Consider the following 23,146-nt stretch of genomic DNA (forward strand, 5'->3'; position numbering starts at 1 on the left):
ATTCCAGTGCTGCCTCCTCTTGTAACTGGTAAAAGAAACCCTTGGGACAGGTTTTATTCAGTGCTGCCATGTTCATGACTTCCACCAGCGTTGATCTGAGCCGAGTCTGGCCCCGAGCACCGTTACTGCCCAGTGGAACCGACCGAACCCGCGCTTTACGTGCCTTGGAGGAGAAATAGAGGCAGATAGAACACAGCAGCTCTTCCAGTGACCCGCCATGGGTGCTGCTGTTCCAGTCGGAGCCTGTAGCCCGAGAAACGGGCTGAAGGGTTAAACCCTGCAACTTTGGTTGTGTTTAATTGTATATTAAGCAGCTTTAACAGAAAACAGTGTAGGACAGCTGTAACGAATTGCTTAGGTTGAGGTATGTTATTAAAAAAAGTGAAGTTCTGTTCTTTTCCTCATTTTGTCTCTGCAGTTATTATAACTTTTAACCAGATGCAGCTTGAGTTAAGAGGGAATGCTTGCGTACACCAGAAGTAGGGTTGCTTGAGATGTACTGAACTTAAGCTCTGATTGCAGGAGCAGGTCCTGTACTCCTGCTGCTCACACTGATTTTTCAGAGCCTTCTTTGAACAGTGTTAACTCCCTTAAAGCTTCCTTCAGTCTCAGCTAAACCAAAACCACAGAGAGCTCACGTGCTCCTGAGCAGCTACTCTCTGTGGTGTGCAGAAGGTAGGTGATGTGTTCTCAGCTAAAAACCATTTGAGGTACCATGGTACTACCCATACTGGTAACCAGATCATATCCTGAACTTCATTTTCCATCATCCTCTGGTGTGTCCTCCAGTGACCAGCTGATACTGTTACGGTACTGAAAGCAGTATTAGGTTTCCAGCAGTTTATCAGTTTTGATTTTCTGTTTGGCACCAGCTGCTTGCAGTAATGCCTCGATCTGACAAACGTGTTGCACGTTGAAGGTCTGTCGCTAGTGATAGGGGCGTGGATTGCCTGGCAAAGCACTGTGCCAAGGATAGAGCTCAGCTTGGGCCTAGTGTTACGACGTCGGCCAGCTCCAAGAATCTGAAGAGAATCAGTGTTAAGCATTATCCCCGTCTAAGCACAACTGATAGCCAGCCATGGTGATCTGGACTACCCCAGGGCCCCCAAACAGCTTTGGGTCATGCAGTAAGAAGCCCCCAAACAGCAGCCTTGAACCAACACCAGCGTTCTGTTCACAAATTATTGCAGGACTGAGCCTACCTGATGAATGACTGAGACAAGTTCCAAACAGAATTCTCACAGGCCTGAGTTAAACACCCCTTCTGCTGGTCGCTTACAACAGGTGAAACTCCTTGTCCCAGAACATAATGGCTTCTGCCCCTCTGAGAGAGGAAGAAAGCCTGAACAGCAGAGACAAGCCTGAACTTTGCTTCCTCTGCCCCTCCTTGTGCACAGCTGCAAACACTGAGGAATAGTTGCTTTGCACAATACTGTAAAAGTAATCAAAGATACTTCCCTCACCAGACTTCAGTTAAACTTTTTTAGCCTACTTTATTGTAATTGGAACACTCTCTGATGCTCCAGGTAACCAACTTTATGACTGATTTTATCCCACCTACATGAACACTGAAGCAAGCAGTGTGTTATCTGCAAGCAAAGCCTTCCAACAGTCTCTCCACTTAAATAAGTACTTAGTTCAGAACAACTAGGGAACGCTGGAACTTTTCTTTCTCCTTGTGTTTATCTTTCCACTCTCATCCCAAGTTATCTTTGGAAAAGAACTGGGCACTACCTTTTTGATGGAAACTTAGTTTGTTGCTGTATTTGTTGCAATCTATTATCCCTTTAGTAGTATGCTTTTTTTTTTTTAATTGAGACAGAATAAAAATAACTCATTACCAAAGCAGTCCTGAATTTAAGATGGTAGAAGAGGCAGTTAACTTAATTCTGGCCTGACAGGAGCTTAGGAAGGTTTGCATAATGAGGTGTGTATCAGTCATGTTACTCCTGGTTGGGGCAGAGAGAAGCAATACTCTTACTGTGAAGAGTATCAGAGATGGATAAAAAGAGAGTACCAACCCCCCATATTCTGCTCTTGGATAATCCTGGCACTGGGGGCCTGCGAAAAACAGGGAGGAGGTACCTGAGCAAAGCTTGGGAAAAGAAAGGACAACATCATGCTAGTTTTGGCTGGAATGCTGCCATGTATTTAAGGAAACCAGAACCGACTACCACTGCACAGCATCTTTGCTCGTTCACAGAAGAGATCTTTTTACAGCTAGGATTGCATTATTGACAAAACCATAGCAAAACTTCAACCCGTGGTGCCTCCTCACTGTACCTTTTTGCCGTACACAACCAAATGTAGTCTCTGAACAAACTACTACCTAGAGCAACTAACACAATTCACTAAAGTTTGGTTATAAACTGAAGTTTCAGTAACAGTCTTGGAACCGTTCCTTCCGTTCTCACTTACATTAGGGCCTGGCTTGTAGGCAGAACTATGAAAACAGAACTGAATGCCAAATTACATGTGCAATCTGGAGTTAGAAGTGCACCGAGTCAGGGCTTTCTGGCTTGCTTAAACTCGGCTCACATTTTATCCTGTGATATTTTATCATCTTGCCATGACCTCCCTCTGAATTGGAACCAGTCAGGCTTTAGGAATGATTCATTTCAGGAATATTCCGTTTCATATTAACCTCAAGTTCAGAAACGCTTAAGAGTTTTGGCCCCATCCACTCTTCTGGATTCTGTGCTAGCAATAAGGCTTTAACAAAGACTTGGGAGCAGCCACAATGCTTCGGTGTAGTAGTAGATGTGAGCGTAAAAGCAAGTAACTGTGTCAGAGACCTTCTCACAGTAACGGTACCTTGACCACGCACGCTGGGCTCAGTGCCAAGTTCTGCTACATAATTCTAAAACATCTTCTCAAATTAAAATAGCAGGCAAGTCAAATTTTCAAAATCCAGTTTGGTAAGAAGTACTGGTTTACTTGAACAGGGTGTGTTTGCGAGTCTGCAGTATCCTGATCTACGAACAAAATGACTGGCATTACTCAGCTGCACAGTGAGTAGGGTAGTCTTTTGTGAACATGGCGGCAGCGACTCCAGACTTACCATCTTCCAGGAACGCGGCATCTTCTGCCTTGCCATCTGCAGCCACCTGGGCCTGTTCTCCTGCCTGTACACCTTCAGGCAGATGGACGGGGCCTTCTGCCTGCCCCCCCGCGTACGTGGGGGTGCTGTACTTCATAAGAATAGTCTTAAACTGTGCCAAGGGCGCGTTCGTGCGAACTCCCATAGGATCGAAGTGGGTTCTGCTTACTCTGTATCCAGCTTCAGAGAGATAGTTTAAGAATTTATTTAACCTGAAAACAAAAACCAACCCAAAAACATTTAAAAAGGAGTTAATGCCAGTAAGGCTGATTCAATACAAGCTATGTATCAGTTGTCATAGCAATGTAAGACTAGAACTTAAACAGAAACCTTACTTTGGCATGTTCATTCCTTTAATACTGTGTCTGTGGATGTTGTAGTAAAATGCAGGGTGCTCAGCACTGTTCTCAGGTTTGTGTCGCTTGGCTGCATTTCGCATCACTTCATCACTTTTTCTTTTTCCTGCACCACAAGAAATGCCAGTGAAACCAGTGACTACTCAGTGAGACCACAAAAACTGGTGGTGAAGCCAAAGACGGTACATACAAAAAAAAAAAGCCACACAGCAACCTCACCTTTGTGTCTGCTTTTATAAGCTAGTGTTTTGCAGAGTTAAAATCTAGCCTGAATTTCATTAACGTGCCATTTTCTGTAATAAAAAGTGAAGTCAAGAAGGTTTCAGGGAGTATTTAGCGTTCTGCTTTTACCAGTGGCTATGATTCTGGATGAAGGTAAAGTAAAATCAGTATTCATTGGGAAAATAAATCCTGAGGACCAGTATTGTCAAACAGATATTAAAAAAAAAAAAATGAACGCTAGGTTTGGCTTTATCACTTAAACTGTAGTTTAATTTGAAACTGCTAGAGCTATACTAAACCGATCTACTTACCATGTACCAAGGAGGATTCTGCAGAAGTATTTGGTGTTTTAATGTATACGCCACACTCTTCTAGAATGCAATTAAAAGGCAAAATTAATTCTACTGTCAGACAGTAAAATGGAAAAATGCCTCGGTTACACAGAAAGAAAGAATACCACACTCTGGCCTAAAGGATACGTACGGGTAACTTTAACTTGCTAACTCAGTAACTGGAATTTAGAGGGGATATTCAAACACGATTTCATTGACTGGCAGAAGAGCATTCCTGTACAGAAAGCCCTTTCCTTGGCCACTCTGGTTCGCAATCCCTGCGGAGCAGGCAGAGCACGACACAGCTGGAGTGCTCTCTCCCTAACAGCGCACGCTCTCAGGTCGGGGTACCACAGAACTAGCAGATGCTTTGTATTTCCATCTCCTTCAGGGCACCTGCTGGATTTCACAGCAGCCAACCCACCTGCATTACGCTGATTTGGTTTCAATCTGTCACACCAATTAAAGATGTCTAATCCAGATGACGGACCCCACTCTTTGTACAGCACCAGAGCCAAGAGCTGACAAGTCTCACGCTGCATTCAAAGCGACAAATGTTTTCTTGATCTTTTTATGTATACACTGCTGTTAGCATTAAGTTACCAAAGAGCAGTACCTCTCTAAATCAGCACAAAGCTGGTCCTTTTTGTGAGCAGCATGCCATTATTCTTACCTTGTTTGGTCTCATCATAAGGACTGTGAGTAGAAAAATGCTTGGAAGTTGTGCACTCAGCTTCACAAACTAATGTCTTCAAAAGGGGCTGAGCTTCATCTAAACCATATTGAACTGCCTCAAACAGCATTCTCCTGAGGAATCCAGTGTTGAAGAGGGCTCCTGACCTATGAAATGCAGGACAAGCGGAAAGTTAAGATTTCTTAATGAAAGCAAAAAAAGTCACTCTCAAAATCTCTTGCCCGTATCGATCAGCAATTACGTTACAGCAAAGTGCTACAGCAGGTTGACTGTGTTCTTAACTTTTCTAATGACAGCAGCACTTGTCTCATGTTAAAAATTGAGATCTCAAGAATAGTAAGTTTATTTCTACCACTGACTTGCCCTATGACATCAAGAATGCCATTTAACCCCCTTTTTGTACCTGGAAGAAAGGTATTGTCAATTGTCAACCGTTTTTAAATACTGCTTCAAAATAGTTAAGGCAAAATGATTTGTTCTTCTTGTTTCTCACAAGAGAAAATTCTAAGTATTAATTATCAAGCAGTGTATTTACTACTGTCAGCACATGGAAAGATTGACTAATATTCTCCACAAGTATCAAGTCATAAACTGTTGCTTAACATTTGGCAACTAGAGGAACACACAGCTAGGGTCTCCTGTGCAGGGTGTGTTACAGAAGTTGCACTGCACGTGAAATTCAAAGTAAGCTGGTTATTACTTATTAACTGCTTTGAACTCTATGAACAAAAGGAAAAACTGAATACCCTACTAAATTCAAATAAACCGAATGTTTCCTGAATTCCTCCTGATTGCTATACCTCCTTTTGTACTGCCAAAATATCCAGACTTGCGGTTTTTATTAGATGACCTTCCAACCTAAATTACTCTCTGATTCTATATTGCATTCTCTACTCACCAGAGAGGACCAAGAACTACTGCCGTCTTCCCAGGCATACTGCCGTGACAATCGCAAGGCAGCTGCTGATAAGGGTTCTCTGCAACAGAAAAACAGGATTTAGGTTGTTTTGAAAGAGTCAGCAATGCCTGCTTCACTGGAGAGAGATGACAGAGAGATGAAGTAGTAGCTTACTTCAGTGGAGGTATTTGGAAGGGCAAGCAACAGAAGTGTGACACACTTCTCACCTCTGCCAATGCTTATGAGAACTTACTGATTGATTACTTCAGCTTTAATCATTGTGAAAACATTGAAGAAGGAAAAAAAAAGCCACAGAATTCCTACATTTCTTGGTGGATTTCAAGTAATAAGGAAATGGTTAGCCTTCCTGCACTTACATAAGTAGCTGTCCAGGTTAACAGTAAATAGCAACGAAAAAAATCTAACATTAGCCAATTAATCTACAAAATACAGCCCACCTACAAGTTTTCTACGCCCTAAGCTTTCTTGCAAGCAAGGCATTAAGTAAACAATTCATTTACTAATGATCATCTCTACCATAACACTGTACTTAACCAGTTACTCATTTGTGTTCTTAAAACTTTAGCTAAGGTTTATCTTTTTAATAAGCTCATTGCACGCTCCTGCACCTGAACAGCCGACTCTTAACCTAGAGGCTGCCTTGATTTACCACCAAGCGTCAGATGAATTACAGCAATGCTGCGTGCTTTTCCTACCACACTTGTCGAGGTACTTCCATCAGGCATTTACAGCTATTGCCCAAGGTCGGGCAGAATCTGAGCGGAAAGCGATACTGTTTAGTCAGCTGCGTTTTAAGGTAACTGAAATGAAGAGTAGAAAAGCGATCCGACACCAAAATCTATCAAGCTGCCACTGTATGGAAGAACCCAACGGCAGCAAAGACTGTCTCGCTCTTCGTGTCCTTTACTGAAAGGACAGATCCACGGGTGTACCAGGCATCCCGGCAGCTTCAGCAGCTACAGCTAGTTGGAGTGTGTGCTGTCTAGAAACAAATCCAGTACGTTCACAGTGAAACCCAGGCAGAAAACTAATGAACCCACTACCATAAAGCAGATACTGTTCTACTAGAAATACCTTGTCTGCCTCATATAATGCACTCCATTAAATAGAACTGTTACTTTACTAAAGGGATGTCAATATAAATGAGGCCTAAAGAAGCACAAAACGGAGATACAGGAATGAGACCTGCCAGAAAGCACGAAGGAAAAGCCATTTACCTTCTACCATATTGCCCTCCTTCTGAAAAATCCTCTCTTCGCACCACTGGCAATGGATGAGGTATCTTATTTTCTTTGCTGAATCATCTGCAGGGGACGGTCCCCTTAAAACTCTGACCACTACTAGAACAAAATGTTCCAGAGCTACTGCGAGTAAAACTTCAATGCCTTTGTTACAGCGAGCTGCAGCTCTATGGAGGAAAAACAAACAGAAAACTACATTGTACGGAAGTCAGCAGACTTAACACGGCCACAGGCACCTGAACCTGCTGGAAGAATCTTGAGCTCATCCACCTTCTAGAAAGATACTCAAGGTCTGAGAAAGTTTTGTTTCAAGTGCTTAGTTTTGTCTACTTCCTGTAAGGTTAAGCAAATCCTGTTTTACTTCTTTTTATCGCCTCTAGAAATATCAGTCTGCCATCTGCATCATCTTTCTATCCAAATCCCTACCTACTGCCAGGATACTGGAACAAAAAAAATATAAACAAACTAAATGAAAATCCAAGAAAGTAGATATGTAGAGGGACACACACAGTTGTACATCATTGGATGTTAATGAAATACGGGCTGTGGGATGGTAAGTGAGCAGTTCCTGAATAGGTAAGCATTGAGAAGGAAGAAGAAACTTTCAGGGAGCTGGAGCATGTAACCCAGAACACAATCAAAACTCAGCTTGAGCAGCACGGCCATATCTAGGAATATTCTGCAGGGACCAGCTTCACGTATGCAGGGAGATAGGTAAGCTCTGGCATTCTGAAGACCTCTGTGCACTTGATTTCCTCCCCATCTTTCCTGAGCAGTTGTCCCATCCTCCTGCCTGTATCTTTTTCCCACCAATTAGGGACCAGGTTTTATGTCTTCATTTATTTAACAGACTGGGTTTAGAGAATATTTATATGCAAATGAGGATCTGAAGTGAACATCAGTTTCCACTGAAGCAAGTCCAACTGTAATGCTTAACTAGAAGCCATTCAAGCAGCTTAATTAATATTTAAATAGTCCTATACAGCACTAAAATACCACAAAATTGATAGAGGAGTGAAAGAGTTTGCAGATAGGCAAGTCTGGGCACTACTTCTTATATTACCATCCCTCCCCTCTACCAAAAAACCTCCCCACCATCCCAACCCCCTACTCTACTTATGCCTTTTCACCTCAGTCTTTTAGTTTAAAATTTACATTATCCTACAGCAGCACACAGAAAATAAGAAACATTAATTTTGTGTCAAGAAGCCTGGCTTTTATAATTAAGGAATTCTGGAAACTGAACACGTACAACCTACAGCAACATTCTGAAGTTTTGTATCGCTAATACTTGTCTAATCAATTTTTTTTACCATATTTTAAGCTGATTTAGCAGTACCTTGTCACAGCAGCAATTACAATTCTGGCTGCCAGTTCCTTGTAGTACTCTGTTCTGACAATGTTACATCCGTAATGACGCAGGGCAATGTGCTGAGCCTTTGCATACAGAGAACTGATGTCTGTGGACGTCAATGACACAATTCCAAGGTTTCTCACATTTCTAAAGGCAGAATCCAGATAATTCACAGAAGTTCCGAAGGGGTCCAAATGTCTGTAAAGAAAGGAAGTCCCACTGAGTATCTATAGTTTAGCTTTAAACTGAGGAAAACCCTATTTTATAATCTTCACCCATGCTCATTATTTAAATGAGAAGGAAACGGGACTAAAATTTAGACACCTCTCACCAATTACTCTGGAATACTTCAGTCTCAAATCGCAAGAGCCAGGGAAGCACCGTGCTGGGAAATACACATCACCACAAAGCCAGCAAGTACTTTTTTTTTTTTTTTTTTTGCATCCTGACCCACTGACTAATTCAGGTCATAAGAATATTGGCCTGATGCTTACCTTCATCCTTAAAGGCAAACTTCTAAACCCAAAAATATCTTCACATGTATGCATTCCAGTTTACGTACTAAATAATTAACCAAATTTTCAGCCTGAATACCTGCTGCTCAGATCTGGATGTTAATCGATACAAAAAAAATCCAATCACTTATTTTGAAGTCTGTATAGGTTTTGAATGTATGCAGCTGTAAACCCAACTTGGAAGAATTAGCCTACTTTAATTGAAAATGAATATGCTGCAAAATGGATTAAAACAAGAAATGCAATAAAGTCCTACACAGCAACATGCAAAGGTATGAATTTTAAACCAATTTAAAATTTTAAGGGGAAAAAAAAATACCAATTTGACATTTCTCTTTATCAAATGGACAAGTTATGAAAAAATTAGTTTGGCTTAAAAATTTCAAGTACATTTATAGTCCATTCTGGATGCCAAAAGGCCTAATATTTTTCCAGCAATTTCTAAAACATTTAATCTTAAAGTTCTGTTCCCACACCATTTCTGGCACAACAGAATTACATTTCAGATATCAAGTGACTGTTGGTTGATTCTTTCTTTCCAACTTCCCCAAATAAACATATATGGGGAGATGGGGGGGTGGGGTGTCATTATCCAACCAGACAATTATTAAGAGAAACATTCAACACTTACATAAAATCAAATGATCTCAAATGCATTATAACATTGGCATCCATTTTTGTCACCTCAATGGTGTCAGTATTTTCTTCTCCGTCTCCCATAGCTTCATCGTTGTCATCTTCCTTAGTGTTCAGTTTCACCTTCATTTTGTTTAAATGACAGTTTTCCCGAATCATTGTCACAGAATTTTCATTACAATCATTAATCGTAACTTTCACGGAACTCCTGAGATGCTTTGCCCATTGTAATCCCATTATACCTAAGGAAAGACAGAATTGTAAGTCCGTGACAGAATAAGGAGTTAGTTTCTGGGTCGCTGAACCGGCTAACAAAAAAAATTCATCCTTTTAAATGACTATAATACAGAAGTGCGCGTCATGCAAATTTTGTCATCTTTCCGCAAAAACGTGTTAGTGACCTTCTGCCCCAGCACCGACTGACAACGGGGTACGTACGGGGAGGGTCTGTTTGGCACCTCCTTATACTGGAGTTGGGGCTGCAGAGTGAAAGACCTGTGACTTTTGCAGTGAGCTGGACCCCCAATCTGCAGGAAAGGCCCTTGGCTTGTTTAACAGCCCAGCGCAGCAGGCAGACTGCGTGACAGACCACAGCAAAACACGAGAGCAGGTACTGTGAATGTTTTTAGGCTGCCTCCAAGTGTTTATTGCTGACTCTGTAGTAAAGTCCACGATTACAGTGTAGAAGTGCAGGACAGGATGCACACCTGAAGTCTGGCCTAGCTCAGAAATTCATTATCAAGAATTTTTATGCAAAATGCTGAGCAGTTACTGCTGTTCTCAGCTATGAGCTGAAGTTTACAGTAGCTGCCTGATAAAGAGGCAGCAATCCGGATCTCTTGAGGTTTTTGTTCCAGATGGTTAACAGACACTGCTACAACTACTTTACATTTAGTTCCATGTTCAAAATTTCTGTAATCACTGAAGAGATGATTCTGATAAAGAAGCTTGGATTCATCACCGGTTTTAAACCACAGGTTGATTTTTTGCAGCCCAATTCCACAGCCACGGAGTCACAAGAGATTTGTGACCTTGGATGCAAGTTGAGGAAGATGCCATTTCATGGACATTTAAGGCAACTGATTTTAAAGAGACCACTAAACTTTGATTTAATATGATTTACAGTCTTTTTAAAAAGCCTTAACGCCCGTTTGAATTTTTTTGGTATGGAAGCTAACAACTGCCTGCCTCAGGAAAAAAATTACTGTGTACCCTCAGATGATTTTTGAATACACTATGTCAGTTACAGTCAGATATATGCAGCTTCACACTATTGGATATTAGCAAAAATATTAAAGAAATTCACTTTACCAGTGGCACCAAAAGCATCCAAACACTCTATTGGTTTACGTTCCTCAGCTAGAACGGCTAGTGCGCAGAATATCAATTGCCTTGAAAAGAAAAAAGAATGGTCACAGTAAGTTAAGAAAATATTTTTCCTATCTTTTCCTTATTTATTTCCCTTGAATGTATCACTAGAGCATTTAAGCTAAACAATACCTTTTACACAGAAGAACTGTAAATCTCAACTACCTTAGAAGTTCAATTCTACAGCAGGATATTTGTAAAGTAAGGTCCTGAATCAACTTACTAGTTAGTCTAACACCAGAAAAAGTGGGTAACATTCAAAAGTAAATAGTGTTTTTCTTACTTTCTCAGCACAATCTGATACTACCCTAGTAATGGCTGTGTTTAAAAAGATGTCAGAAAATACTGTAGAGCAATGAAATTCCTCTGTGTTGAGGAACGGGCCTTGTTCTTTTAGACACGGCCATAACGTTAGCTGGCATGGCCTTCGTGAGAAGCACGTCTTAGCTGTCACTGACGGCTCCAACCAACTTTAAACCTAGAAGCTCAAATATTAACAGCGCTGAGAACACGAGCGGTCAGCACGGACTGAACCCAGTCCCACGCTTTGGTGTCACTGCTCGCACCTTTCAGTTGCGGTGCAGACACCGTTTATGACTCCTTAAAAAAAGAGACAATGTTTTTTCCTTCTTTTAATGCAAATATGAGAAGCAACCGGAAAGAATATAGCCCCCAGGAGAAAAAGGCCTAGAACATGAAAACCATCAACGATAGGTATGCTGCTGTTCGGTTAGAGGAGAAAGAGCAGTGACTATCCACACTATCTTGTGAAGATTCACAGGAAAACATCTGAAGTGTATACAACAAAGTTAGTTTTCAAGTGTGCTGTTTCCTTTGAAACTACTCATTACATAAAAATATTTAACTGCTTCAGAAACTACAATATCCCCCACAGTGTCCTTGGGTTTAAATATTATTTGTCAAGAGTTTTCTGATGGAAAGCTTTCAGAAATGAGAAATTTCTGCATCAGAAAAACAGAAGTGAGCCAAGCAGATAAATTAAAAGCACTTCCAAATAGAATTCGTACCCCAGGAGCCATATCTTATTACTCACCAATGCTATTTCTCCTGCCCTTTGAACAAGAATTTCACAGAGTTTGCTTCTCAAAAGCACAAGTATTTTTCCCTACAAACTCACCACCCCTCTGGTGCATCCTCCCACTCCCTGTTCTCTCACCTGTTGAGTTTCATTTTAGGATTAAAATAGGAATCTGTTTTCTGAGGTGTGGAGTAGTTGGGAAGAACCTGCACATCTGTGGCTGACTCTTTCAGCACTTCATGAGACTTGGGAGCAGGAACTAAAAGAAAAGTAATTGTGGGGGAAGGCAAGAGTTAGTGAGAATTGAAATGAACATTAGCATGTTTGATAAATTAAATTGAAAATCTGCTCCCATACAGCAAGCAGTCTGGATTACACAGTAATCCAACTGGTACACAGGGATCAGTTAACAAGTACGTGGTGGGAAAAAAAGCAGGCAACAATTTATCTTCTAGTCCCAAGAGCGGCAGATAAGGATCAAGCTCTACCACAATTTTCTTCCCATAAAACCCCAGATTTGTTTCTCAGTCAGGCTTCTATGTATCTACTCAAACTTAAGAAACCAAGCCCCTGAGCCTGAGGCTTAGCACGTTTGTTTTGCATATTCAAACATAATACATTGCTAATTAATTAAAACCCTATTAACATCATCCTGAATGTGTATCAATGAACTGCAAAAATCCCCGAAAATCCTTGATCTAATCTCTGTAAGTTATCAAACAGCTTCATGAAACGCGTAAAGTCAGCACAAGCTGCCACGGGCTCCACATTCATAGCTTCCAAGTTTTGCTGAAGTGTCTCCAAAGCATGAAATATCTGACCTCTGAATTTCTTCTCTCCCCGGGAGGAAAAAACCAGCATTTTGTTAAAAAATGACAAATGGGCCATTCTTTACAAACAGCTCTGAAGAGAACCAAACACAGATTCATGTAAAGGTATGGAATATGGTATGGATGGTACCACTATCACTTCTTGGACATGCAAACTGATCCCCAGACACTGAACTACTACTCCTAAACTGCACATTGGCAACAGAAAAAAGCGTGACCCTCAGAGGTCCCAGGCTCACCTTTATTATATCTAGATAAAATCCGTATGTCTGCACAGAGACAGAGAAAAAAATCAGACCAATTTTCAACAGAATAGTCTGGGCTGTAGCAAAAAAACCCTTAATTTTTAGACACCAGCTAATCAATAATGTGCTTTTTACTTGACAGCTATAGAGAACAGACAACTTGCAAAAATAAAGATTGGAAGCATTTTAAATAATATGAATGCCAAATCTACTTTATACAAGTTTAGAAACAAAAGTCTAATTCTGAAGAAAGTCAGATAGGATTGTCATTTACCAAAGAACTACGGGCAGCTCTATCATGACTCTCCAAGACTGAACAAAAAAAAGCCATCTTGTTTTGTGAATCCATGCTGATGCAGTTTGGATAAAAAGCAAAGGATTTTTATATTGCAGAGATTTACTCAAGACTGATTTCCAAACACACATGGCCAAACACATAGGCACTAAATTCTCTATGCAGATTTTGTCTCATGGATTCCATGTCCTCCATTCCTTTGGAGAGCCAGAAGCCTATGTTTACAACATTAAACTAATTGTGAAGGGAATATTATTTATCAGTAAGATCAGAGTAGCTGGTCAACGCAGAGACTAAATCACAACACTGCTACACCTTGTGGGGGGGGAGGAAGGGGGAGGGAGAAGTTCTGAAATATTAAGGGCAGATTTCTCATTAGTAAAGCTAAATCTGTTTCAGCATTTTTCTCATGTCTCTCCCCCACATATCATAGTTATTCCATGTGCTAGACAGTATAAAAAGACTGAATGTTTTAGAGAAGAACGAACCTACCCGTAATGAACCTTGATTCAGTTTCTCCTTTATTCACGTGACGATTAATATGACCTATCATGTCAGTTCTTCGTGTGATAGTTGCTGAACAGATGATACAATGGTAATGGGCTCCCATCTTTGAAAATGTCTGTAAAATATAATACATGTCGTTACAGAATACATCAACATGGTTAAAGTAGAACTATACGTGAACACAGGCAGACGAGGAAGTCATCTGTTACCTCTAGCGCATACGAAATACCTGGAACGTACAGCCACAGAGACTGTAAATAATGGTACCCGCAGAGCCAGCACAGCCCTACAATTAAACTCTGCCAACACTCCACTTACTCAGCATGCAGGGAAGGAGCTGAGAGGCACCCACCACCTGGCCTAACAAACCCTTCGTCTCCTCCACACAAAGCCGCTGTTTGCTCCAAACTGTGACAGCGTTTTACATGATCTAGGCAGCTACGCACCAAAATAATACAACTACATTCAACTACCCAAGGGTTGTATTAGATACTTATATTCTGGACCGATAAGCTTTTGGTATCCCACACTGGATGGCAAGACATATTTTGAGACTGCGTAGATCGTAAAAGTTCCCCTAAATCACCCATTTCCTCCACTCTGCAGGGTAACAAATATTTCCACGATTCAGCATTTTTACCTGGTCTCCAACAACGTTTGGTTTTACTGGACGACAAGGTAAGTGGCAGATGCACATTCTGTACCCTGGAAAACAAATTTGTGTCATGCCACAGCACGGTAAGTAAACAGAATGCATACGTCCTACACCATAAACTCCGATTCAAAATGTTCTTTATCTTTAGGGCATGGTCTCATTTAAGATTCCCAAATATTGCCACAAGACAGCAACAAGAGAACATTACCAATTATATGAGAAACTCACCTTCCACAGAGAAATTTATCAGCTAATTATACACTATATGTATTTTTAAAAAACTACATACAGGCAATTCATTTTAATAAATCTGTTAGCATCCTACAAAGCTACAGCGAGTCTTCAGGCTACATGGTATATAACTCTCGAAAGTACTGGTGAGCTATTTTACTAAAGCATTGTTATCTGTTACTTGTGTAAATACTCCTATAAAACATATGTTCCATGGTTTAAAGAAAAAGCCCCCCCCACACACCAAAGACATCTGCTAGTGCACGCAAAAACCAGAACTCCAGTCAAATCATTTTTAATTTAACTTTAATCCTGTCCATCTTCTGATCAGTCATTTTGTTTCCTGCAAACTCGTACAACTACTTTAAAAACACATACTGTTCACTTTCTTTTCCTTCTTAAACGTCCTGCAGGGATTTTAATGCATCTTACAAGCAGATCACAGAGTTTGCTAAAAAACAGATAAAGCTAATAAATACTGATACTAAATAAATACTTTAAGTATTTATCTGAAACCAGGGAATCTTTATGATGAGCCAAAAATGACAGCATCTGCATATGATTATTAACAATATAACCAAAACTTTGTTATTAGTTTCATTTTTTATATATATATATTTTTTTTTTTTAAAAATTTCATAGTCATTTTCATGACATGTCAAGCAATTGTTGGTTTGTTGGGTTTCTGGGGTTTTTTTACACAAGAAAATGCACAACTGTAACTATTTTGGCATGTAGAATACAGAGCTATTTTACATTTACATTTTACATCCCAGGTCAAAATTCATTATGTCAAAATATGGTTCTAGTTCAGAGCTGGTAACAAGATGCTTAAGTGAAGAGGAATTTAAAAAGATGAAACACAGACCAATGTCCTACATGTCCACAATTTCTTCTAGTATTTACTGTTCAAGTATGATTGCCTTTACCTTCAAATTCAACGGAAACTTTCCAGTGCAAATTCTGAAGGTGACGATGGAGTTTGTGACTATAGCAAGCTTTGAACTTCTCCTCGGGACACAACGGACAAGGCTTCTTTTCATCTGAAAATACAAATAAAGAAGAAGCGTGAGAAATGTTGAAATGCAGTTACCGCTGATGGTAACAGAGATGCATGTTACGAGAAAAAAGAATGAAGGGACTGCCAATGGGAGTTAGAGATTAATTCCCCAGGGTATATTCTATTTCAGGCATACACAAATGTCAAAGTTATGGATTGTCTTTTTAGTCCATAAAATACAGACAAGAACCACTATTAAAGATCATTAACTTCTACAACCTTTAGGTTTTGTTTTCCAGTATTTTTTACTCCAGCAACAGGAGGCTAATGCAACTTCCAAAGAGTACTGCAGAATAACAGAATTTTATAGGTGAAGTCTAGAGACTTGCAATGTTTCAAAAACCTCCAACTGAAGAGGTTAGAACAAGAATCTGTCTTTCCTCCTCCCAGAGCTTTTAGATAAAACAAGCACCTGGTATTTTTTAAGCTGCAAAAAAAGACAATGTACTCTATGTTAAAATATTTTTTCTTCTCAGAAATCCTGCAAAAGAGACAAAAAAGCAAAGGCAAGATTGTCTGACATCAAAGGTGCTGAAGCACTTGAACTACTAACCTAAATAAAAAATTGGGAGACATAAGTTGTGGAGCTGTATGCAGGAATCACGTATCAGAGCATGCATACATCTGCTGCGGGGTCTTAACACTGCTGAATGTCAAACCACCTCCCATGCAGAATTTAGCAGAAAAGCTTGTATGTGTTTGAATAGTACAGGATGGATACTGAAACATGCCACACAACATGGGCATCTTTAACCATAACTACTTATCTTAAGCTTGCACAACAGTAAATTTCCTCTTTTATGACTTTTTTATGAGTGGGTTACTATATCCACGCAGAGTCCCATGCCGCTGAAGCCAACAGAGGCAGCCTACAGCTCATGAAACAAATCACCAGTGTTCTCTGATGTTGATCAGCCTCTTTTATTGACTTAGGATTTACTGAGTTATCAAATACACGAGCCGATGCTAATAAACTCCATTAACACACAGGGCAGAAGAATGCTACATCCACGGCAGAAGAAAAAATATTACTATGGAGAACAGGCAAGGGAATAACAAGTTTCTTACTACTACCATGGATTTACATAGAACTCAGCTCAAAGTACCAGACTCAGGAGATACTTATGATCTCCTCATTAAAAATGGAACAAATGCTATAGAAGTTTCTGGTATTCTTGTTAGTAAAATTAAACAGACATGAAGGTAAGGCTATTATTTCCATTAGTGGCCGCTCTAAAACATCATTAAAGCGCAAGAGCTGCATGATGCAGAGCCTGTGTAGACCCTGACGTTTTTCTTGATCTGTGAATAAAAACTAGTTTCAGTTGCAAGGGCTGCCGCTGCCAGCACTAAATATGTACACGTAATCAGGGAAAAACTAGAAGTTGTAATAAAACCACTCTGTAGCCTTAAAGCAGTCCTCCAATATATACCTGGATCAGAAATGATTAGAGTGGGGAAAAAAAGGAAAACATTCAAAACAGAATACATATTTATTTCAACTGATATTTAAACACTGCAAAGACAACAATTAGCTCCCCTGTTATTGTAGCACTTGAAGTAAAATAAATTAACATTTTGCTGATCCACGCACACTGCCAACATTAGAAATGCTACAATGCAGAAGAAAAATAAAGGAATCATTAAGGCCTTAAATTTACTGCAAGTACAGTATTCGATAAGGGAACAAATCATTAAGCTGTTTTTTATGAAACCCCTAGTCTTCAAGCACTATAAATATATATAGTGTGCTAAAAATAAAAACTAAGAACAAATGTAAATACCTGTAACATGAACATCTGTGTTCTGGGATATTGCCATGGGAAACTCACCTTCTTTCAGGTCAGCTAGCTTCTCTAGATCAGCAAGATGTCTTTGAATTGAAATATGTTTCTCTAAAAAGCAGAGATATTTAGAAGTTAAACACTCTTAGTTAAAAAAAAGTTTTTAGTTTACTGCTATTTTTCTATGCATCATTTCAAATCTAACACTATTACAGAATGGCTATAGTACCAACTGGAATACTCATTTGTATCCTTTAATTTCCACAGTAGAAGGGATGACTGTAAAATTAATCCCCAGAATAATTCTTTAAGAAGATCCATATATTTCTACTTGTTTTTTGATGCTGACACACATCAAATTTCTCAAATTGGAAAGACCTTAATTTGAAAAAAAAAACAAGCTGAAAAGATCAAGACACATTCCGTTTACCCCTGGTTTTACTGCTCGGCATTGTTAGCGAACACAAATAATGCACAAAGCAGCAGAAAAACATCCTATGAACTGTCTGGCAAAAGTAAAATATTAGCTAGAAGTGGACCAATTCTAAGTAACAATTATTCACCATACAGCCAGGATACATTTAATTTTACCACCTTCCCCCCCACACCTTAGGAGACTGTTTAACCTTTACATTTACCTCCTGATTTTTCAACCTATCAGTCAATGGGAACAGTGGAGAATTTGCTAAAAACAAGAGAATCAGCTTATTCAATAAATCAGCTTTATTGGTTTCACAGCACACAGAACATCCCAGTGTACGGTACTACCGATTCTCTAGCAACTGTACACCTTTACCATGTTTTTACAAGATTAGTCTTCAGGTTTTCTTACATGAAACAAAGACAGCAACTGATCAATGTGCTCAAGATACAGAGCTGAGTTTTAAAGCTAGGGTTAAAAGCAATTCCTAGCTTTTAATTCCTGCACTTATATACAATAGGTTTTCTCTGCTCTCTGTGGTGCTGTTAGCATCAGGGCCTGATGTAGATCATACTCATCCAACCTTGACTTCGCTTCTGTCACTGCGTATGTGAATTTCTGCAGTGATTTCCAGAAATATTACTAAGGGCAAAATGGCATCTCATTTGAATGAGATTCCCAATGCTTTAGGAAAACATTTTGTTCGGATCCATACCTACTGGATGTATGGAAAATGAGATTTCATACATTCCCATTACTTTTCTTCCCCACTGTTCCTGCCTTTGCTCCTCCTTTCCTCAAGCACACAATACAAATATTCTTAGAGTTTATTAGCGAACCTCTTGGATAATCAGATGATACATCCAAAATGTTGCTATCGGATTCCCTTGTGGATTCCTCCTCCATTCCTTTTTCTTCAGTTTCCAATTCCGACTCAGTAACTTTCACATCCAGGTTGTTGCTTTTCACTTTTCCAGAGACAACCACGCCATCTTAACAAAATCAACCAAACAAAAAAAAACAGTAAAAGTGTTGATATAACTGAATGTACAAACACATTCATTTGTTTCCAGTAATTTGGTACTTTTAACAGGCAAAAATGACTACAAGTGTGAAGGAGAAAAAAATAAATATAAATGGTATGTTGGAGAATAATGAGATTAATTATCACTCATCCTTGGAAACCACTGTGAAATAATGCCATCTTGAACAGAAAACTATTCGCCCACCTGTATAATCAGATGTTTAAAGTTAACAAATAATATTTACATCTGATTTTCTGGAAAAAATGCAGTGCTAGCAAGACAAAGCAGGCAAGGAGGAGGTCCAAATACTCACAACGATGTACTAACGACTAAGAAAATTTGAAAACAGAAGCTGAGAACAGTTTATGACTAGTTGAACAATCTGGAAAAAGGAGGGGAGGAAGGACGGAATTTGCTATCACTGGGCGTGATGAGGGTTCAGTGCTGGAGCCATCAGGATTTGCAAATGAATGACTTCTCTGGGTAGGGCAGAGATGGGCCTACAGAAGAATTTCAAAAGGACTTAAAGAGGCTGAGTGATTGGGCAATAAAATGACAAAAAATAGTGAAGTGGTGGACTTGGGGGGAAAAAACCCCTAATTTTGATTTCCGGTATGACTGCATGGACTCTGAGCTAAGCATCACCAGTCAGGACTACCACCTGGGGACTTTGAAATAGTTTTGAGGAAAGAAAGAGGTATAAATCCTCAGAAGCAGTGGGTGCCTCTCCCTACCAACAGACACTAGGAAGCAGTAGGAAAGGATGCAGAAAGCCATGCTCAAAGCATATTGCCCCTCATCCCCCAAGCTTCAAAGGGACAGGTAGAACTAGGAGAGTTTCAAAAAAATGTGACAAGAAATAACAAAGCTATGGCATCACTTCTCAGCTACCGAGAAGCAACAGAGCAGGCCATGACTTTTCAGCCTAGATACAACAGACGTCTATAAGATCATGAGATGCAGAGAGAACACAGAAGTCAACCACTCAGTGTCTACTCCAGCACAAAAACTGGGGTGCACCACATGGAGACATCAGCCGGAAATTCAGAGCATAAGACTGTTCTCTACGCAACCTACTATTAACACTGCAGACCTCCCTGCCACAGGCTGCTGCAAGTCTGCAAGTGCCAACGTGAGAATTTTACAGAAGAGAAATCCGCCACGGGATTTTAAATACGAAAACACAACCTTTGGCTCAACGAAAAAGGGAGTAACAAACTGTTTTGTGTTTGAAGATATTTCTGGAGGATGCGTTAACGTGTGGTTGTTCTGTTCTGCTAGTCTTCCCTACCCATCTACTCCTGGCCACTGCTAAAGTGTGTAAGGGCTGGAAGGATCTTACAGCAGTTCTTACAATTCCCCTGGGCTTTTTCTTTTCCTTTAAAGGTTGCAGTTGGATACAAATATTTGCTATTATTAAAAAAAAACCACAAACCAAAACAAAATCAAACAAAAAAACCCCCCAAAAAAGTAAATGGAAGGAATACCTGAAGACAACGGTTGGAGCAATTGTTTAGAAAGGCAGAAGCACAGAATAAAATTATCCTACCTTAAAATATATCAAGACCAGCATTGCTACTCAGAGAGCATTGCTGTCTCTCTCACACATCTATTTTTAAGCTGACAACTCACCTGAGACAGACTTAGATTTTCTGCCTACTTCTCAATTACAAAGTTGCAAGGTGCCTAGTGATAGTTTCGACACGCTTTATTAATAGACAGAAAAGAAAAAGAAAAAAAAGAAGAAATAAAAGGATTTTTTGTAAGAAATCTGTAAGAACAATGATTATGACTGCACGTGGTGTGAGAAAAACTGAGAAAACTGCTACAAAAATGCATAGTGAGAGACGGCAGTAGCAAACGGCTGGCATCAATGCCACGTTTGGCGGGGCTGGAAAACTGGCACCACCAGTTTAAACACGTTTGGCAGAAAACACTGAGGAGAAAACGGCCGGGGCAGCGGCCGGCATGGCACCCGCGGCATCCCCAGCCCGCCTCCACAGGCCCGGCTCTGTAACGGGACCTTGCGGACCACGGCTGGAAATAATACAAGATCATCACCACCAAAAAATAAAATCTTATTAGGTTTAAGGGGAGAAAAGGGCCACACAAGTCCTGTTTTCCCTATTTCAAAGCTCCCCGAGCACGGCGGGAGGCGCCGAGCTCAGCCGCCGGGCCGGGCCGCCGCAGGGAGCACGTGTGGCCCCGCACCGGCCCAGTTCCACACAAAGTCGGTAAAAGGGGCAACGCCGGGCTTCGTTCACCTCGCGGGGGTTTTCATGGCGCAGGTGGAGGGAGAAAGGAGACGGCGCGAAGGCGGCTCCAGGCACCCGGCTGTAAATTCAAACCCTCACGGGGTTCACTCACGGCGCTTCTGCCTCCTGCGCCTCCTCATGGCGCCCGCCCGCGGCATCTCCCGGGCACGGCGGGGCCGCGCAGACCCGGGCAGAGGAACAGACCCCCGCAGAGAGGGACGGAGGGCCCGGCTCCCGCCACCCCGCCCGCCCACGGCCCCCCACGCCCGGCCCTCACTGAGCGCTGCGGTCTCCTCGCCGCCGCCTTCGGGGTTCTCCTCATCGTCGTCCGGTTGCCTCTGCTCGGAGGATAGCCGTGCCAGCGAGGCCTCCGCAGCCTCCTCCGCTGCCATCTTCTCCGGAGACAGCCCAGCGGCGGGCGAAGGGAGCCGAGTCGAGGCAAGGAGACGCGCCGCCGTACCCACACGCCTCTGGTTTGGGAGGGAGGCGGGCAGCGAGGCACGGCGGTGGTGGCCCGGCACGTACGGCGGGAGAGGAGGCGGGCCCGCACCGCCTACATTTCCCAGGGCGCCTTGGGGCCAGGGCCGCCTCGCCGGCAGGGCTCCGGCTCGGGAGAGGGGGGCCGGGCCTTGCCCAGCGCGCCCCGCGGCGGGGAGGGGCCGGCCCGGGGCAGTTGCCGGAGGCGAGCGGGGCGGAGCGCTGTGCTGTGCCTGTGGGGGAAAGTACCTCAGAGGTAGCCTTAGGGCCTCTCTGCCGGGGCCCTCCTCCCCAGGCCGCCTAGGTGCGACGGGGTGGGGGGCGCGGAGCTGCTGTCGGCTTCGACTTCGGCGGGAGGGTGCGTCCGAGCTGGCTGTGAGGTGGGGCCGTGCCTGTGCCCTGCGTCGGGCAGGCGGAGGAGGGAGGGAGGGAGGGAGGGGGGTGTTGGCAGCTGCCGGGGTGGGCTGTGAGAGGCTGTCTGGCTTATGCCCTGAAGGGCCGCGGAGGCTCGTCCTGTATTTGCCCTTTCTTCAGGCGTGGGGTTTTGGGGGCAGGAGGCTGTTGCCCCTGTGCTCGGCGGAGCAGCAGCTCTTCCTGGGGTTACTTCAGCCCGCCCATGTTGGAGCCTGTCTTAGAGCCGTGTGTTTGCTTCGCTCTTCCCTGCTTTATGGCTGAGCTACTTCGTGGCTTGTTTGTCTCGGTAGTTGACCTGTACTCTGGAAATTCCCCTCCAGAGCTTTGGGAGCTGCTGGTGAAGGTTTCTTACAGCCCTCTTAAACTCCTTCGTGTTCCCGGCAGGCCCGCAGGACTCGGTTGCGTGGAGGGTGGTGTAGCCATTGCGAGATGTCACGATAATACCTCCCCCCCAGGCGACGGGGGGGGGGGAGGTGGCCTAAGGCGAGAGTTACACGGTTGGAACTGCTTCAAAACTTGGTGGTTGTATGACTAAATGTTAAAGGATGTTTGTCTCTGCTGGTGCAAAAGATGTGTCTGTGGAGCAGATGGTAAAGTAGTTGCCATCCTTTTTTTCTGTGAAGTTCTCTTACTAGTGAGATGTGAATAATTAACCTTGCTGAAATCTGCTGTGGCTCTGTAGTGAGAAAACTAAAGAAGAGTATTAGAGTATTTTTCTTTATGCAGTTAAAATCTATTTTTTATACCAGCCGGAAATAAAAACTTGAAAGAAATAATAATGGCAACACTGTGGGGTTTTGTGGTTTGTTTTTTTTTCCTTAGGATTTGAAGATGTCAAAAAAGAAACTGAAGAAATTAACTGGGAAGGAAGACTGTTTGGATGGCCGGGATGACAAAGTAGGAACAGCTGTATTACTGCTATTATCATTATTTTAATTAAAACTCCCACATTCAGGAGAAGAGCACGAATTATTAACAGTTTTGTGATAGAAGGATGAATTGAGTTTAAAAGTGGGGCCATTAAGAACAGCAGGAGGGTCGAATTGGTCAGATAACTGCAAGTTTAAGCCAGATAATTACATTATGTTTTTCTCTGGAGGCTATGCGTAGTGTGGGTATCAGAAAATATGAGACTTTATTTTAGTGTATCTTCCTGTTTGGTAACAGTTTT

At 41.8% G+C, this 23,146-nt stretch overlaps 2 protein-coding genes across 8 annotated transcripts in view; one reads left to right on the forward strand and one right to left on the reverse strand.

Annotated features, from left to right (window-relative positions):
* Positions 1-2,126: 2,126 nt before the first annotated feature.
* TRMT1L (tRNA methyltransferase 1L) lies at positions 2,127-21,683 on the reverse strand. 2 transcript variants are annotated; one of them, XM_075760550.1, is made up of 16 exons: positions 21,362-21,683; positions 18,644-18,796; positions 17,432-17,494; positions 15,469-15,582; positions 14,294-14,358; positions 13,639-13,768; positions 11,915-12,035; positions 10,681-10,760; positions 9,365-9,611; positions 8,204-8,416; positions 6,841-7,031; positions 5,603-5,681; positions 4,684-4,850; positions 3,990-4,049; positions 3,436-3,562; positions 2,127-3,312 (listed from the first exon to the last, which is right to left on the reverse strand). In XM_075760550.1, the coding sequence occupies exons 1-16, from the start codon at positions 21,474-21,476 to the stop codon at positions 2,997-2,999; spliced, it is 2,241 nt and encodes a 746-aa protein (XP_075616665.1). In that variant the 5' UTR covers positions 21,477-21,683; the 3' UTR covers positions 2,127-2,996. The 2 variants fall into 2 exon arrangements, with proteins under 2 accessions (XP_075616665.1, XP_075616664.1); XM_075760549.1 differs by having other exon boundaries at positions 17,384-17,494.
* A 56-nt stretch (positions 21,684-21,739) lies between these two features.
* The window catches only part of SWT1 (SWT1 RNA endoribonuclease homolog), a 36,982-nt gene continuing 35,575 nt past the window's right edge, over positions 21,740-23,146 (forward strand). For 2 of the 6 annotated variants that reach the window (XM_075760542.1, XM_075760547.1), the window contains exons 1-2: positions 21,740-21,865; positions 22,798-22,872. In XM_075760542.1, coding sequence (XP_075616657.1) covers positions 22,807-22,872 — 66 coding nt within the window. In that variant the 5' untranslated portion in view covers positions 21,740-21,865; positions 22,798-22,806. Of the gene's footprint in view, positions 21,942-22,297; positions 22,319-22,794; positions 22,873-23,146 lie in introns of those variants that run through there. The other 4 variants (XM_075760543.1, XM_075760544.1, XM_075760545.1 and 1 more) reach the window with 4 other exon arrangements.

The sequence above is a fragment of the Balearica regulorum genome, chromosome 8, assembly GCF_011004875.1.
Source record: "Balearica regulorum gibbericeps isolate bBalReg1 chromosome 8, bBalReg1.pri, whole genome shotgun sequence".
Lineage (NCBI taxonomy): Eukaryota > Metazoa > Chordata > Aves > Gruiformes > Gruidae > Balearica > Balearica regulorum.